At 42.3% G+C, this 15914-nt stretch overlaps 1 protein-coding gene across 3 annotated transcripts in view; it reads left to right on the forward strand.

Moving 5' to 3' along the window:
- The window catches only part of PHIP (pleckstrin homology domain interacting protein), a 339268-nt gene that overhangs the window by 39418 nt on the left and 283936 nt on the right, over positions 1 to 15914 (forward strand). For all 3 annotated transcript variants that reach the window (XM_050950076.1, XM_050950077.1, XM_050950079.1), the window contains one exon: positions 5407 to 5567. In XM_050950076.1, the coding sequence (XP_050806033.1) occupies positions 5407 to 5567 (161 nt within the window). The remainder of the gene's footprint in view (positions 1 to 5406; positions 5568 to 15914) is intronic.

Raw genomic sequence — 15914 nt, forward strand, 5'->3', positions numbered from 1 at the left:
AGCTATAAACAACAATTAAAAAATAATGTATAAGAAATGGAAGTTGGGGAAGTTGATAGTAATGAATAAGGATACAATTTTGTCATGGAGGTCACAGATTCCACTTCTCATTCCACTAGTGTTTCAGGAGGATGTTAAACAGTAGCTATTAAAGTAAGGGTTTTTTTTTGTTTTTTTTTTTTTTAAATTAGCAGGCCCAGATAATTTGCATCCAAGAGTTTTAAAAGAGCTGTCTGAGGAGCTCTCTGGACCGTTAATGTTGATTTTCAGTAAGTCTTAGAACACGGGGGAAATTCCAGAAGACTGGAAGAAAGCTAACATTGTGCCAATTTTTAAAAAGGGTAAATGGGATGACCTGGGTAATCCATATATAGGCCTGTCATCCTGATATTGAGCTCGGGCAAGATAATGGAGTGGCTGATTAGTAAAGAATTAAAAGAGGGTAACTAATGCATATCAGCATGGGTTAATAAGAAATATATCCTGTCTAGCTAGATATCTCTCTTTGGTGAGCTTATAAATGTGGTTGATAAAGGTAATAGTGCTGACTGATGTTAATAAATTGGAGAGGGTTCAGAGAAGAGCCAGGAGAATGATAAAAGGATTGGAAAACATGCCTTATAGAGATTGAGCCCCTTGAGTATGTTTAGTTTGACAAAGAGGTTAAAGGATGTCTTGATTACAATCTATAAGCATCTACCTCTGGAACAAATATTTAATGATGGGATCTTCAGTCTAACCTAGCAGAGAGAGGTATAATATGATCCAATGACTGGAAGCTGAAACTGGAAAAATTCAGACTGGAAATGGAGCGTAAATTTTTAACAGGGAGGGTAATTAACCATTGGAACAATTTAGCAAGGATGGATTTTCCAACACGGACAATTTTTAAATCCAGATTTGGAGGTTTTCGTAAAAAAAACAAACGCTCTAGGATTTATTTTGGGGAAATTCTGTGGCCTGTTATACAGGAAATCAGAGTAGATAATAAAAATGGTCCCTTCTGTCCTTGGAATCTGTGACTCTGAATTATTAGAGGTTTGGAAAACATGCCTATGGGCTTGGCTACACTTGCGAGTTAGAGCACATTAAAGCAGCCCCTGGCGCCCTAACTCATGACCTGTCCACACTGGCAAGGCACTTAGAGCATTCTGATTCCGTGGCTAGAGTCCTCCTGGTAATCCACCTTGGTGAGAAGCGTAACGCTTGGTGCACCTCAGGTGAAATGCCCAGGCGTCAGTGTGAACCAAGTGTTGCATTACTGGACTCTGATTGACCTCCAGAAATGTGAACTAATTCCCTTAAGTCAAGTGGCCGCTCTTGTCATTGTTTTGGAATCGCTGCAGGAATGCGGATATCAAAGCAAACCATTACTGTGGAATGCTGTATGAGAGAGCGAGGCGGAGGGGATGGGGGAATCTGTTGCTGTCTGAACTTACAAGACAGCATGCTGACATACTCTCAGCCCCCCAGAAACCCCCTCTCTCTCTCCCCCCCCTACACACAACACACTCCCTGTCACACTCCACTCCACCCCACCCCACTCCACCCCCCATTTGAAAAGCACATTGCAGCCACTTGCATGCTGGGATAGCTACCACAATGCACTGTTCTCTGTGGACGCTGCAAGTGCTGCAAATGAGGTCACACCAGTGCGCTTGCAGCTGTCAGTGTGGACAGACTGCAGCTCCTTCCCTACTGCACTCTACGAAGGCTAGTTTAACTCAAAGCGCTCTACATTTGCAAGTGTAGCCATGCACTAATAATGAGAGACTTAAAAGCTCAGTTTACTTAAGATTAAGAGGTGACTTGGTCATCGTCTCCAAGTACCTCTGTGGAAGAGATTTCCGATAATGGATGGCTCTTTAGCGGAAAGGCATAACAAAATGCAATGGTTGGAAGATGAATTTAGGCAAATTCATACTAGAAATAAAGTGCAAATTTTTAATAGATTAAGTAACTATTGGATCAATTTCTCTGGGGATGTGGTGGATCCTCCATCTCTTGAAGTTCTTATATCAAGACTGAATATCTTTCTAAAAGATATGCATGCTATAGCTCAAACTGAAGTTATAGATTTGATCCAGAAATTATTGGATGAGGCTCTTTGTCCTGGTTTTTCTTCTGCAGGAGGTCATACTAGATGATCAAAGTAGTCCCTTGTGGCCTTAAAATTTGTGAAGTTAACTTGGCATTCTGTTGAGAGTGCAGTGCTCAGAACACAAGGATGTTGTGTGCTGGGCAACTAGTATTGTTCAGGATGACAGCTGATACATTCTGGATCAGCTGAAATATTTTTTGTTTGTGTCTTTATGTAATCATTTTAAAGTATAGAGAATTGCAATAACTTACCCTGGAAATCAGACTAGCTAGATCACTGTGGTCTGATCATTATTGGGAAAGTAGGGGGCACCACCTGCTTGCCAGTTTCAGGTGGAAATATTTATTTGAGCGAAACAGCTTGGGAGTACTATAATTCTCTCTATATTGACAGACTGCCTCAGCAGTGGATGATGAAATGACGGTGGCTAGCTCTTTAAAATGTTTCTCTTTCCCCACCAAGGTAACCTCAGCTTTATTTTCATCTGCTTGCTGATCTTGGCCAGACATTGATATAGTTGGGTCATAGCACTACCGGCAGTGGAAGTGAGAGAGACATAAAACTAATTGACATTTGACAGTATGATATCTCACTAGGTTCTCCAATAGCTTGATACAGATATTGAACAGGATGGATGTAGGAATAGAGCTCTGAGGGACTCCACAGATGAGCAAATTGGTATGAGGGAAGTTGCCCATTGTGTGAGAGCCAAAAGGAAGGATTTCATCTGGCTCAGTACTTTCCTGGGGCCCTCATGAATGAACAAGTGGTCATCCATTTTCATGACTACTGAAACTTCCATTCCATGTTCTAAACCAGGGGTAGGCACACTTCGGCCTGGGGGCCACATCCGGCCCTTCAGACGTTTTAATTCAGCCCTCGAGCTCCTGCTGGGGAGCGGATCTGGGGCTTGCCCTGCTCCACGTGTGCTGTGGCTCAGCGTGGCTCCCGGAAGCAGCAGCATGTCCCCCCTCAGGCTCCTCACATTTGGGCATCCAGGGGGCTCCACACGTTGTCCCCACCCCAAGCGCTGCCCCTGCAGCTCCCATTGGCTGGGAACTGTGGCCAATGGGAGCTGCAGGGGCAGCGCCTGTGGACGGGGCAGCATGCAGAGCCTCTTGGCTGTGCCTCTGCGTAGGAGCCAGAATGGAGACATTCCGCTGCTTCCAGGAGCTGCTTCAGGTAAGCCCTGCCCGGAGCTTGCACTTCTGACCTCCTCCCGTACCCCAACCCTGGTGCCCCCCTCCTGCCCTCCAAATCCGTCGGTCCCAGCCCCCTTCTGCACCCCCAACCCCTCATTCCCAGCTCCACCCCAGAGCCCGCACACCTAGCTAGAGCTCTTCCCTCCCCTGCGCTCCAGCCCCTAATTTCGTGAGCATTCGTGGCCCGCCATACAATTTCCATACCCAGATGGGGCCCTTGGGCCAAAAAGTTTGCCCACCATTGTCCTAAACTGAAACCTGATGCGAGAGGCGCCCAGTATCTTGGTGGTGGATACTTGCATTCGAGTGGTGTTCTTTTGCCTGTGTAGTCCTCTGTGTTCTGCTGTGTAGATGATAAGAGTTGTTACATTAAAAACACATGCTTGGTATTTCATTTTGTAAAATAATGATCTGACTTACATCTTTTTGTTATGTAAAACGGTTATAAACTCCTAAGTATCCTTATAAGTTACATGTAATTATAAAGCGAGTTGTTTTTTTGGTGGTCTTATGCTTTTCTGCTAAATTGCACCGCTGTTTCTTACTTTCTGACTGCTAAATTGCACTGTCTTGTTTCTGAGCGTATTGACAGCTGAGAGTCTCCCTGCAAACAAAAAGTTTTAGAGTAAACATTTTGTTTTTCACTATTGATGGGTTTGGTATGATTTCACTAGAAACTTTTTACCAGCCAGACCTCTAGATATTTAACCTTTTAGTCCAATCAAATTAAAATCTTTCGTTTTAAGTGTTCAAGGTTTTTATATAATGCAACTCTGTATCATAGCTGATCTAGAAATGGGAAGTCCCGGATTCTTTTATTTAATCTACATATTGATTTCATTTTGCCTAGTGTAGGATGAATTGTTAAAAGCAGAAGCTGGGTTTTTTCCACTTACAGGGCTAGAGGCACTCTGGGTTCTGTTGCTCTAAACTAGAGTTAACTTGCTAAAAAGAGGCAAAATTGATACACAGCAACTTTGCATGGAGGTCCACTGGTTCTGCGCAACCTAAAAAGTGAAAGACCTGGCAGAGAGGTCTAGCTGGTGTGGCTGGGGGTTCAGCTACTCCAACAAGCAACTTGAATTAATGGGACTCCAATGGATCCCTAGTCAAGTCTAAAGCTGCCTCTCCTTGGCAAGTGTGGGCAGTGGAAACACCACCTCTCTTCAAGGAGCAATTTTGCCTTTTTTTAAAAAAAACAAGAACAGAAACTCTGCTCCCACAATCCTGCAGGCTCTGCTGGGGCAGTGAGGTGTAGCCTGTGCTGGCCAGAATGAATTTGGCTAATAAATGAATTAAATTCTTAACCAGGACTGTCCCTATAATGTGAGTAAACATTACCAAAACATCTAATGTGTTTATGTGCAATTGAAAACACGAAGAAAAATCAGAGGCCGAATAAACTATAATCTGCATTATCACAATTTCACTGTGAATAAAATACATTGCTTCCCTTTGCCTCTGCAACATAAAGGTTCTAAACACAGATTAGGAACTATTTGGTTAGCGTTAACTTGGGTGTATGTATGTCAAGTTTCATTGTTGCTAAACCTGAGTTTATTGTAGGGGTAAGTGATCTTAAATATCACTATGCTGAGCTGTATTTACAGTCTTCTTATTTTTCTTGGAGGTTGTTGATCTAGCACTCCTGACTTCTGTAACAAGAATCAAAACAGGAACAAGGAGCAAACTTCTTTCCTCCTCACAAACCTTTTTGCATTTTAAAAGGGTTGTTTACAAAGCTTCACTAGTCAAAATTAGAATTCACCTTTAAGCAGAAGAGAACTAGACTCATGCCAAACTTGTATGTAACCAGTTGATTATTTTTCCTTTTGTATCTTTCAAAAGCAAAACGTAGATTTATGAGCATGTGATGGAAACACTAGACAAGATCATCTGAAGTATTTTTGCCCTATGGTTTTTCCCCCATTAAGTGTGCTATGGATTTTGATTAAACTATGTGTTGTTATAAAATTGGAGAATGATTGCAAAAGTTGCACATACTGTAAGTGATCAAATACTGTGTGTAACTTTCCTTTTTTTGATAAGCAGCTTAGCTGTAGTACAAAATATAATCACTGTTACTATATTTTCCTTTGGTAGCGGACACCCTTTTTTCAAGAAAACTAAATGGAAAATACAGACTTGAACAACTTGTTCCAACTGCTGTGTATCAACATATGAAAATGCACAAACGAATCCTAGGACACTTATCTTCTGTATACTGTGTAACTTTTGATCGGACTGGCAGACGGATATTTACTGTAAGTACAAATTCCTTATTTTCATACTGCTCTTTTAAATATAGCTCAGAACATATGGGCAAATAACCACTGTTCTCAGGAATCCTAAACTGTACTCATTTTATGTATTAAGAGCAGATAAGTGATAACTAAATGCATGACTTGTTGACTTTGACATTTAAAGTAGATTTCTTTAAAGAGAATATTACTGAATATCTGTCTTGACAATCACAGTTTTTTAAAATTACCATTTGAGACATACATACAGGTTTTCCACAGCTACATTTAAAAGGTAATTTTGGTTTAAGTAAATTTTGGTTGTTTTAATGAATGTTAAATCTTGGTTGCCCCCCACTTTTTCCCCTAAATTTTCCTAGATAGCATACACACAGGAAAAGTAATTGAACCGTGGTATAGATTAATAAAGCACTTAGAGGGTGTTAAAATTATTGCCAATTGACAAGGGTTTATGGAAATAGATCCTGTCAAAGTAATTATGTATATTTTTTATGAAATTATAAATTTGGTTGATAAAGGTAATAGTGGTGATGTGATATATTTAAACTTCTATAAGGCATGACATTTTAATTTAAGAAACCAGAAGGATACAAAATCATCATGGCACATTAAATGGATTAAAAAGTGGTAACTGATGGGTCTCAATGTAATCAGGGAATCACTGAGCAAGCATGTTTCAAATGTCCCACAGGGATTGATTTTTGGCCCTATGCTGTTTAATACTTTTGTCAGTGAGCTGGAAGAAAATATACCTGATAAAGCTTGCAGATTCATTGGGAGAGAGGTAAATAATGGAAAAAATAATTAGCTGACACAGCAATCTGGATCGCTAAGTAAACTGGCCACAGACAAACAATATGCATGTCAGTACAGTCAAATGTAATGTCATACATCTAGGAACAAAGAATATGGATCAAAGAGGATGAGGGATTCCTTTTGGGCAGCCCTTTTGGGAAGCAATGACACTGAAAAAGACTTTAGCATCGTGGTGCATAATTAGCTGAATCCTAGCTAGCAGTGTGATGCTGTGGCTAAAAGGGCTAATGCAGACCTTGGGATATCAAATAGAAGGGAGTTTATATGGCCCTGTGTTTGGAATACTGTGTCCAGTTTTGGAGTCAACACTTCAAGAAGGATGTTGATAAATTGGAGAGGATTCAGAGAAGATCCATGAGAATGATTGAAGGAATAGAAAACATGCTTTATACACTATGCTGTAGCCACCTCTTTGATGCCTAAACAAATTGAGTTCTTTGAGTCTAATATTGACTTGATCAGTCTGTAAGTACCTGTGTGGAGAACAGAATTTGATAAGGGATCTAGGTATAGGCAGACAGAAGTATAAAAAGATCAAATAACTGCAAGTTGAAGCTAGACAAATTCAGACCAGAAATAAGGCATGCCTTTTTTAACATTGACAACAATTAATCATTGGAAAACTTTATTGTGGTGGATTCTCCATCACTGGAAATTTTTAAATCAACAGTGGATGCTTTTTAAAAAGATATGTTCTAGTTCAAATGGGAGTTCAGGGAAGTTTTAGGAACTGTGCTAGTCTGGAGGTTAGACTAGATGATCACAGTGGTCCCTTCTGGCCTTAGAATTTACCTCCCAATCTGAAACAGCTTGATATTAGTCTGTGAAACTCTGAGGCTTGCCTGCATGCCAGGTATTATGGCAATACAAGCGGAGGGATAGTGCAGTGCTCTTTAACTGTTGCAATCTTAGCTCATAAAACTTTTTGGTTTAAAAGCAATGAACATTATCTTTTCACTCCACACTCTCCACTTCCTTAAGGGATGAAAGTTTCCAGGTTTCTGATGAAGCGTCTGTTCATCTTGCTCACGTGTCAGCTTCATGGCAGAGCAGGCAAAATGGACAGTCACTTGGTCTTCTTTCAGCTTGCTTTGTTGATGAGCGGGCTCTGTCAGCAGCCACAGAAGCAGAGTTCTTTCATAGTTGCTCCCCCCTCCAGCCCATGCCCTGGATAGGAGAAGAAGCTCAGTCTGGATGACTTGTGTTCTTCACATGCCACTCAGTAGGCTCAGTCCTTACTGATTAGCAGTTCTTTAGGGGCAAGTCCCTAAATCCCCCCATGCTGGTCAAGTTCACCTCCAGAAGTAAAAAATGTCAGGCTCACTTTTTTCTAAATTTTTAAGTGGGTAATAATCAAGTGGCAGGGAATCTCTTATTCTTTCTGACCATCTGTGACCTTCTGGGTTGCAATCCATACTACTGGGGTTTGTGTCACTGTCTGCCCTGTAGCCTGAGTTCCTCAAAGTGCTTTTCTGCTATAGCTCCCTTGTCTGGACACTTCCAGCCAGCATACAGTCATGCACTGTCTACATGTTAAGCAGCTCTAAGCAATTCTGATTCCAGAAGCCTGCTTTTTACACCATTGCCACACTCTGGCCTCAGTTATCCTTGCAAAATGACCCCAATAACCCCCAGTTCCAGATTTTCCACAAACCACGTGCTGTGCAATGTCCAGGCCTGTCCTGGACCATTAAAAGAGATATTAAGGTTCATTGGTTCCTCTAAAGATACAATACCCATCAGCTTGGTACATTAACTGGAGTTAATCAAACACAACTCAGGGTTGGTTTAGACTAAATGTAAAACAAGATTAAAAACAAACGGAGATAGGAACTCACTTAAAATCGTGTATAAAGAGTAGAGTTAGAAGTGATTACAAGCAAATAAAAGTGAAAAAATGCTTTCTAGAGGCTGACTTAACAAAACAAGTAGAAAACAAATAGTTTTTGTTCAAGATAGTTTGCTTACCAGTCCAACTTCCAGCAAGATGGCTTGACCACTCCTCTGGTCAGGATCTCCCATAAAGTCCAAAGTGCTGGGTTCCTTTGTTGTCTTAAGTGAAAGATAAAGTAGGGTTCTTTGGTCCGCTCTTTTACAGTCTAGTGCACCTTTGAAATGGATTATTTTGAATATTATTCAGCAAGGTAAAGGGGACATGGAGTCTGGTGGCGAAGGAGATTCCATGCTGGTTTCTTCCCCTGCTGATGTTTGTAGGAAACAGAGCAATCTGCATTTTAGCAAGTCTCCTCTCCTTGCTGTGATGAGGAGTGGTTATCTCTTCACCTTGTTTCTTTGCATTCCCATTGTCTTTTAATGTACCTTGGTAATATCTGGCAGAACCACATTCCTTTGTCTAGATGGGGTAATTTCAGCTCTGCTGGGCAGATATATTTTAATGACATAATTTCTAGTATGCTTATAACTTTGAATTTGTCCTCTGTACATATACTACATAGAAATATTAATGATCAGTATGTTAGCTTTCTTTTGATACACTGAACTGGTCAGGCCAGCTGAAACTTATTACCTGATATCACTGAGTCTCTTGCATTGGGATGCTGCTAGGGTCACACCCTCCATCTTCCAAAGATGAAGACTCAGTCTCTTTCAGGGATTTATCATTACATTTTCTCTCCAAGTACATATTGGATGAAGAACAGTGGGGCTCAGAACATAATGCCCTGCAGCTAATGGTCCAAAGAGAGCTTCAGGGTATGTCTACGCTACGGGATTATTCCGATTTTACGTAAACTGGTTTTGTAAAACAGATTTTATAAAGTCAAGTGCACGCGGCCACACTAAGCACATTAATTCGGTGGTGTGCGGACATGGTCCAAGGCTAGTGTCCATTTCTGGAGCGTTGCACTGTGGGTAGCTATCCCATAGCTATTCCATAGTTCCCGCAGTCTCCCCCGCCCATTGGAATTCTGGGTTGAGACCTCAATGCATGATGGTGCAAAAACAGTGTCCTGGGTGATTCTGGCTAAATGTCGTCAGTCATTCCTTCCTCCATGAAAGCAATGGCAGACAATCATTTCGTGCCCTTTTTCCCTGGATTGCCCTGGCAGACGCCATAGCACGGCAACCATGGAGCCCGTTCAGCTTTTTTTTTACTGTCACCGTATGTCTACTGGATGTTGCTAAGAGACGCGGTACTGCAGCGCTACACAGCAGCATTCATTTGCCTTTGCAAGATAGCAGAGACGGTTATCAGTTGTTCTGTACCGTCTGCCATGCCATTGTAAATTGGCGATGAGATGACGGTTATCTGTTGTTCTGTACTGTCTGCTGCTGTCATGGGTGCCGCTGGCTGAGGTCTGCCGGGGGCGCAAAAATAAAAATGGGAATGACTCCCCGAGTCAATACCTCCTTTATGGTATCTAAAAATAGAGTCAGTCCTTCCTAGAATATGGTGCAAGTGTACTAGAGAACCAGTGTACCAGAGAACCAGAGAGCACATCCGCTCTGTGTCAGATCCCGCAGAAATGATGAGCTACATGCCATTCTAGAGGGTGCCCCTGCAACAACCCCACCCGTTGCTTCCCTGTTCCCCCCAACCCTCCTGGGTTGCTGTGGCAGTGTCCCCCCGTTTGTGTGATGAAGTAATAAAGAACGCAGGAATAAGAAACACTGACTTGTTAGTGAGATAAAATGAGGCGGAGGCAGCCTCCAGCTGCTATGATAGTCCAGGCAGGACATTAAACGGTGTGGGGGAGAGGATCCCAGCATCCCGCTGCTATGATAGTCCAGGCAGTACAGAATCTTATCTTCACACATGAAAGGGAGGGGGCTGATGGAGCTCAGCCCCCAGTTGCTATGATGAAGACGGTTACCAGCCGTTCTGTACCATCTACTGGGAATGACCGGGAGTCGTTCCTATTTTTACCCAGGCGCCCCCGGCCGACCTCACCTGAGGCCAACCAGAAGCACTCATGGGCTGATGATGGCGACGGATAGCAGTCATATTGTACCGTCTGCCACCGGGGAGGCAGAGGGGAGAGGATACTGCTGTTCACTGCCGCAGCATCGCGTCTACCAGCAGCATGCAGTAGACATAGGGTGACATTGAAAAAAGTCAAGAAATGATTTTTTCCCCTTTTTTTTCGCGGGGGGTAAATTAAGGAGCTGTACTCTGAACCACCCTGGGCAATGTGTTTGACCCTACAGGCCTTGGGAGCTCAGCCAAGAATGCAAATGATTTACAGCGACTGTGGGGACTGTGAGATAGCTGGAGTCCTCGGTACCCCCTCCCTCCTTCCATGAGTGTCCATTTGATTCTTTGGCTTTCTGTTACGCTTGTCACGCAGCACTGTGCTGTGGACTCTGTATCATAGCCTGGAGATTTTTTTCAAATTCTTTTGCACTTCATCTTCTGTAACGGAGCTCTGATAGAACAGATTTGTCTCCCCATACAGCGATCAGATCTAGTATCTCCCGTACGATCCATGCTGGAGCTCTTTTTGGATTTGGGACTGCATTGCCACCTGTGCTGATCAGAGCTCCACGCTGGGCAAACAGGAAATGAAATTCCAAAGTTTGCGGGGCTTTTCCTGTCTATCTAGCCACTGCATCCGAGTTTGGATTGCTGTCCAGAGTGGTCACAATGGTGCTCTGTGAGATACCGCCCAGAGGCCAATACCCTCAATTTGTGGCCATACTAACCCTAATCCGATATGGTAATATCAATTTCAGCGCTACTCCTCTCGTTGGGGAGGAGTACGGAAACCGGTTTAAAGAGCCCTTTATATCTATATAAAGGGTCTAATTGTGTGGATGGGTGCAGAGTTAAATCAGTTTAACACTGCTAAAATCGGTTTAAACGCATAGTGTAGACCAGGCCTCAGTTAATAAGAGGCAATTCTCCTGCATAGGGTGACCAAATAGCAAGTGTAAAAAATTGGGATGGGTTGGGGGGGTAATAGGTGCCTATATAAGAAAAAGCCTATAAAATCGGGACATCTGGTCACCCTACTCCTACAGCAATCATCTTTTTTCCAGAAGGCAAAATTAAAACACACAGACCAGAAAACACAAGGAGAAAAACACCAATTACACAAGAATCCTAATTTTCACTGAGTTCTAGTTTTGGTACTAGTGAAGGGGACTTGGTGCTTTGGATTATTCTATCCTTGAATCTGAGAAGCAGGAGGCATTCTCTTCCCCCAGGCTTGTTTGGAACCATGAAGGGCAAATATCTTATTCAAAACCAAAAGAGTATCTACCATTGCCCTTCATTCCTCCTTTGAGGAAATTGCTGATGAAGGGAAGAAGCTTATTTGTCAAATTTTAAAATTCTGCAAGGTCTTAGAGCCAAAGATTCTCTCTTCACACTCCTCAAGGACAATTATAGCAACAATTTCCCTAGTAGCAGACGTCATCGTTTTTGCTGAGAACGTCATTTCCCCCAAAAAACTGAACGGACAAGTAGACAGAAACTGCCTTTAGAAGGAACTTCAAAACACCTTTGGAAGCCCTAGAACCTCACTGGCAACAAAGTGCTCTGCTAATCGCAGTATTCTTCTGTGACAACCTGAAAAACTTGGACTATCAGACCATGGTCAATTCAAGCCTATATCAAATAAACTACTCCTAGTAATGGCACTCTTGGAAGATAGATCCAGGGATTTAAACCCTAGAGGGTGAATGATAATTCAGAAGAAATACTCTGTCTTACAATAGTCTTGGGAATCTTGTTCAGGGAGAAGCTGTAATAAGTGGTGTTGAACAACACTGATATGCCAAAATCTTTCCTCTTCACATGAGTAAAGCTCAAAGTGTTAGAGTGGTATGATGTGACTGCTGCTTATTACGCTAATAACCATCTCACTGTTGTGTTTTGCCTCAGCCTATCTGTATTCAACTGTAGTCTCTCTCATCTTATTACATTGTAAGGTTTTGGGGGCGTAAGCTTACAATAAACTGTGTGGGGGGGTACATGGTACACCTTGTACAGTGGGAGCTCCTAGATGGTACTGCTGTACTAATAATTAGGACCCTATCAGATTCACAGCCATGAAAAACACGTCATGGACCGTGAAATCTGGTTGCTCCCCCCCCCCCCCGGTGAAATCTGGTCTTTGAAATGCTTTTACCCTATACTATACAGATTTCATGAGGGAGACCAGTGTTTCTCAAATTGAGGGTTCTGATCCAAAAGGGAGTTGGGGGAGGGTGTCACAAGGTTATTTTAGGGGGTCATGGTATTGCCACCTTTACTTCTGCGCTGACCTCAGGCCTGGGTGGCCAGAGAGGGGCGGCTGTTGGCCTGGCGCCCAGCTCTGAAGGCAACACCTTGCCAGCTCAGCACAGAACTATCAAACCTTAATGGCTTGCTACCAGTACCATCTGTGAGGGGAGAAATCTTGAATCTCCCAGACGATCCAGGATAGTTGGCCTGTGCCATCAATGGAGAAAGCCAGCCAAGTAGAAAGGCATGCCCTAAAGACATTTTTGGATTCCTCAGATTCAATGTCTAGTTCTGTGGCTTCTGCTATCTCGGTTTATGTGGTTCAATTCTTCAGGTCTTCCTCAAGATACCAAGGCAAAGGTGGAAGACCACCTCTTTGAAAAAGAGAGCCTATTTAGTGCTAGGACTAGTGAGATTTTAGGAAAAATGAAAGAAACGAGACACAGGTCACTTGATATATGTATCATCCTCCAAGGAGAAAACCAGGAGTTGCAGGTTTTAGATATCAAAAAACCCTCATCTTCTACTTTATATTAGTTTGGAAAGAGGAGACAGCATTGTTATCAACAGTATCCTCCCCAACACTCTTCTCAGCAAAAGAGAAGTTTTAAACAGAGACCAAGGAGCAAGCAATACACCTTCAACATCTGTGGGCCAGGCCCTAGATCCAAGATGGACAACTTACCCAAGAGCTGCAACCTAATTTTTCTTTACCAACTACTTGGAGACTATCTTGAACCAATTTTCCCACCCTTGGGCTTGTGTTACAACAGACAAGTGGATTTTGCCAATAGTTCAAAACAGGTATCTGATACAATTCAAGGCTCTTCCTTCCTAAACCCTTCTTCTCCTCCCTTTTCAGTTATTCCATTTCACGAAAGCCTGTTGAAATTAGAAGTTCTGACTCTGCTGAAAATAAAGGCTATAGGGGAGGTCCTAAGGGAATTAATAGCCAAAAGGTTTTATTGGAGATATTCCCTAATTCCCAAGGAAGGTGATAGTCTCTGTCCCATTTTAGATCTAAGAAGTTCAGCGCTTCCATCACACTTTGTATGCTGCAGTTCAGTAAATTTAAAAGAGTTCATTTCTAGTAGGGCTGGCCACTTTTCAAAATAAAGTTATCTGAAACACAAAAAAATCTTTAATGGCAAAAACCTTCCCTGGTGTTTCCTGGCACAGTGGTTTTCTGTCCCTCTTCTCCAGCCTGGAAAGGAGACTGTCAACCCTTTTTCTCTTGGTGGTTTTCAGGCTCAATGATAAATAGATCCTTTTTATTTCCTCTCCACTTCATATTGACCTTTTTGCGCCATTCTTCCATCTCCACAGATGATTTTTATTGGTTTGGTGATTGTCACAAAGGGAACTCTTGCCTTACACTACTGTGCTCCAGGTTCTGGGTCTTTAAGGAAACAGTAACCTGTTTGGCTTTTTTGTTTTCTTTTTTTTTTTCCTGAGACAGTAACTCTCTCCCCCCAGGAACACTACTACTCTTCCAACACCTGCCATTTCCCAGTCCTTCATTTGCTCCAAAGTGCTTATTTTAATAGTTTCATGAGACATATCACAAATACCTCCAGTTCATAGTGAGAAACAATCATCAATAAAAGGTCCTCCCCTTCTCTTTCTCTCCTACCAGTCCCCGGTATATGGATGATTGGCCAATAAAAGCATCATCAAAAGAGTTACCTTTTCAGTGCCTTTTCTTGAACATGTATTGTCTTTAAGAGGCTAGGTTTGATGATACACAGAAAATCACTCTTGGAACCTACAGAGAAAATCCTTTTCATAAGGCTAATCTTACACGCTCAAATAAGCAGAATGCGTCTCCCTCAGGAAAGATTCGTAAGCATCAAGGCTTTTATAGACATGCTACATATTCAGCCTTCTCTAAGTGATCTTCTACCTCAAACTAATGGGTCTTCTGACTTTGACTTAAGTGACCCTGTATGCCGATCTAAAGATGAGATTCCTACAATGCTGGCTGGCATCCAGCCACAGGGCATAGACTGCATGTATCAAAAGTTAACCATTCTTCAGAGGGTGTTAATGTCACTGGGATTATATAGTCAAGGAGTAACGTTCAGTCTTCCGGTACAATATGTCACAGTGACAATGGTTGCATCCAGCTTGGGATGGTGGGCTTATTATGGCAACCTTATACCTTGGAGTCTGTCATCCATGTAAGAGTCAAGTATGCATGTAAACCTTTTGGAACTCAGAATGATTTGTCTTGCATTAAAAGCATTTTTTCAGGTTCAACCCAGAGTGGTCCAGGTAGTTATAGACAACATCGCAGCAACATTCATGTGAACAAGCAAGGTGTGACTCCCACTTTTCTCAGCTTTGCAGCAAAGTACCTTCTCTGTTCTTCCCAACATGAATTCTACAGCACTACATTTGGCAGGGGGAGACAGCAATCTGGTGGATCACCTAAGCAGTTTCATTAATATATGAACAACCACAAGTGGTCTAACAAACATTAGTAGACAAAATCTTTGCACAGTAGAATCACCCAGACATAGAATTTTTTCCAACCAAACTGCTTGCGAAGTGTCAGGAAAACTGAGTCATCACAGCGCTACTCCAGACTTTTGTTAACACTCTTTAATGATTACAAGTAAAACCCCCAAGTGAACTCATTTACTGTTTAACTAGAGGTGATTTCTTTACCTTTTCAAGCATAAGATAGTCTTATTACAGTTCTCAATTTAGACGTCATTCTCAGAAGTTGCTGCTCCGAGTGTACTCCACACTTGGTCTCAGTGCTACCTTTCTGGTAACCCAAACTCTTGCTGTCCTCAGTGGACTAGTGTCTGGTGTCTTGAGTCCTTCCAGATCCTCTTGGAAGAGGTGCAGGAACCACAACACAGATTAGTGGATGTTCTTGATCATACCACCTCTCTTGGGGCAGAATTGTTTTTGTAATAAATGATGCCTTGCTGGAAACAGCAGGAGCAGTATGGCAGGTACTAGGCACTGTCCCTTCCACTTGAAAAAGAGCTGAAAAATATATCATACAATTATAGACTCATAGGACAGGAAGAGACCTTGAGAGGTCATCTAGTCCAGTCCGCTGCACTCATGTCAGGACAAAATATTATCTAGGTAGGACATTCCTGACATGTGTTTGTCTAACCTGCTCTTAAAAATCTCCAATGACTGAGATTCCACAACCTCTATAGGCAATTTATTCCAGTGCTTAACCATCCTGACAGTTAAGAAGTTTTTCCTAATGTCCAGCCTAAACTTTCCTTGCTGCAATCTAAGCCCATTGCTTCTTGTCCTATCCTCAGAGGTTAAGAACATTTTTCTCCCTCCTTCTTTTAACAACCTTTTAGGTACTTGAA

The sequence above is a fragment of the Gopherus flavomarginatus genome, chromosome 4, assembly GCF_025201925.1.
Source record: "Gopherus flavomarginatus isolate rGopFla2 chromosome 4, rGopFla2.mat.asm, whole genome shotgun sequence".
Lineage (NCBI taxonomy): Eukaryota > Metazoa > Chordata > Testudines > Testudinidae > Gopherus > Gopherus flavomarginatus.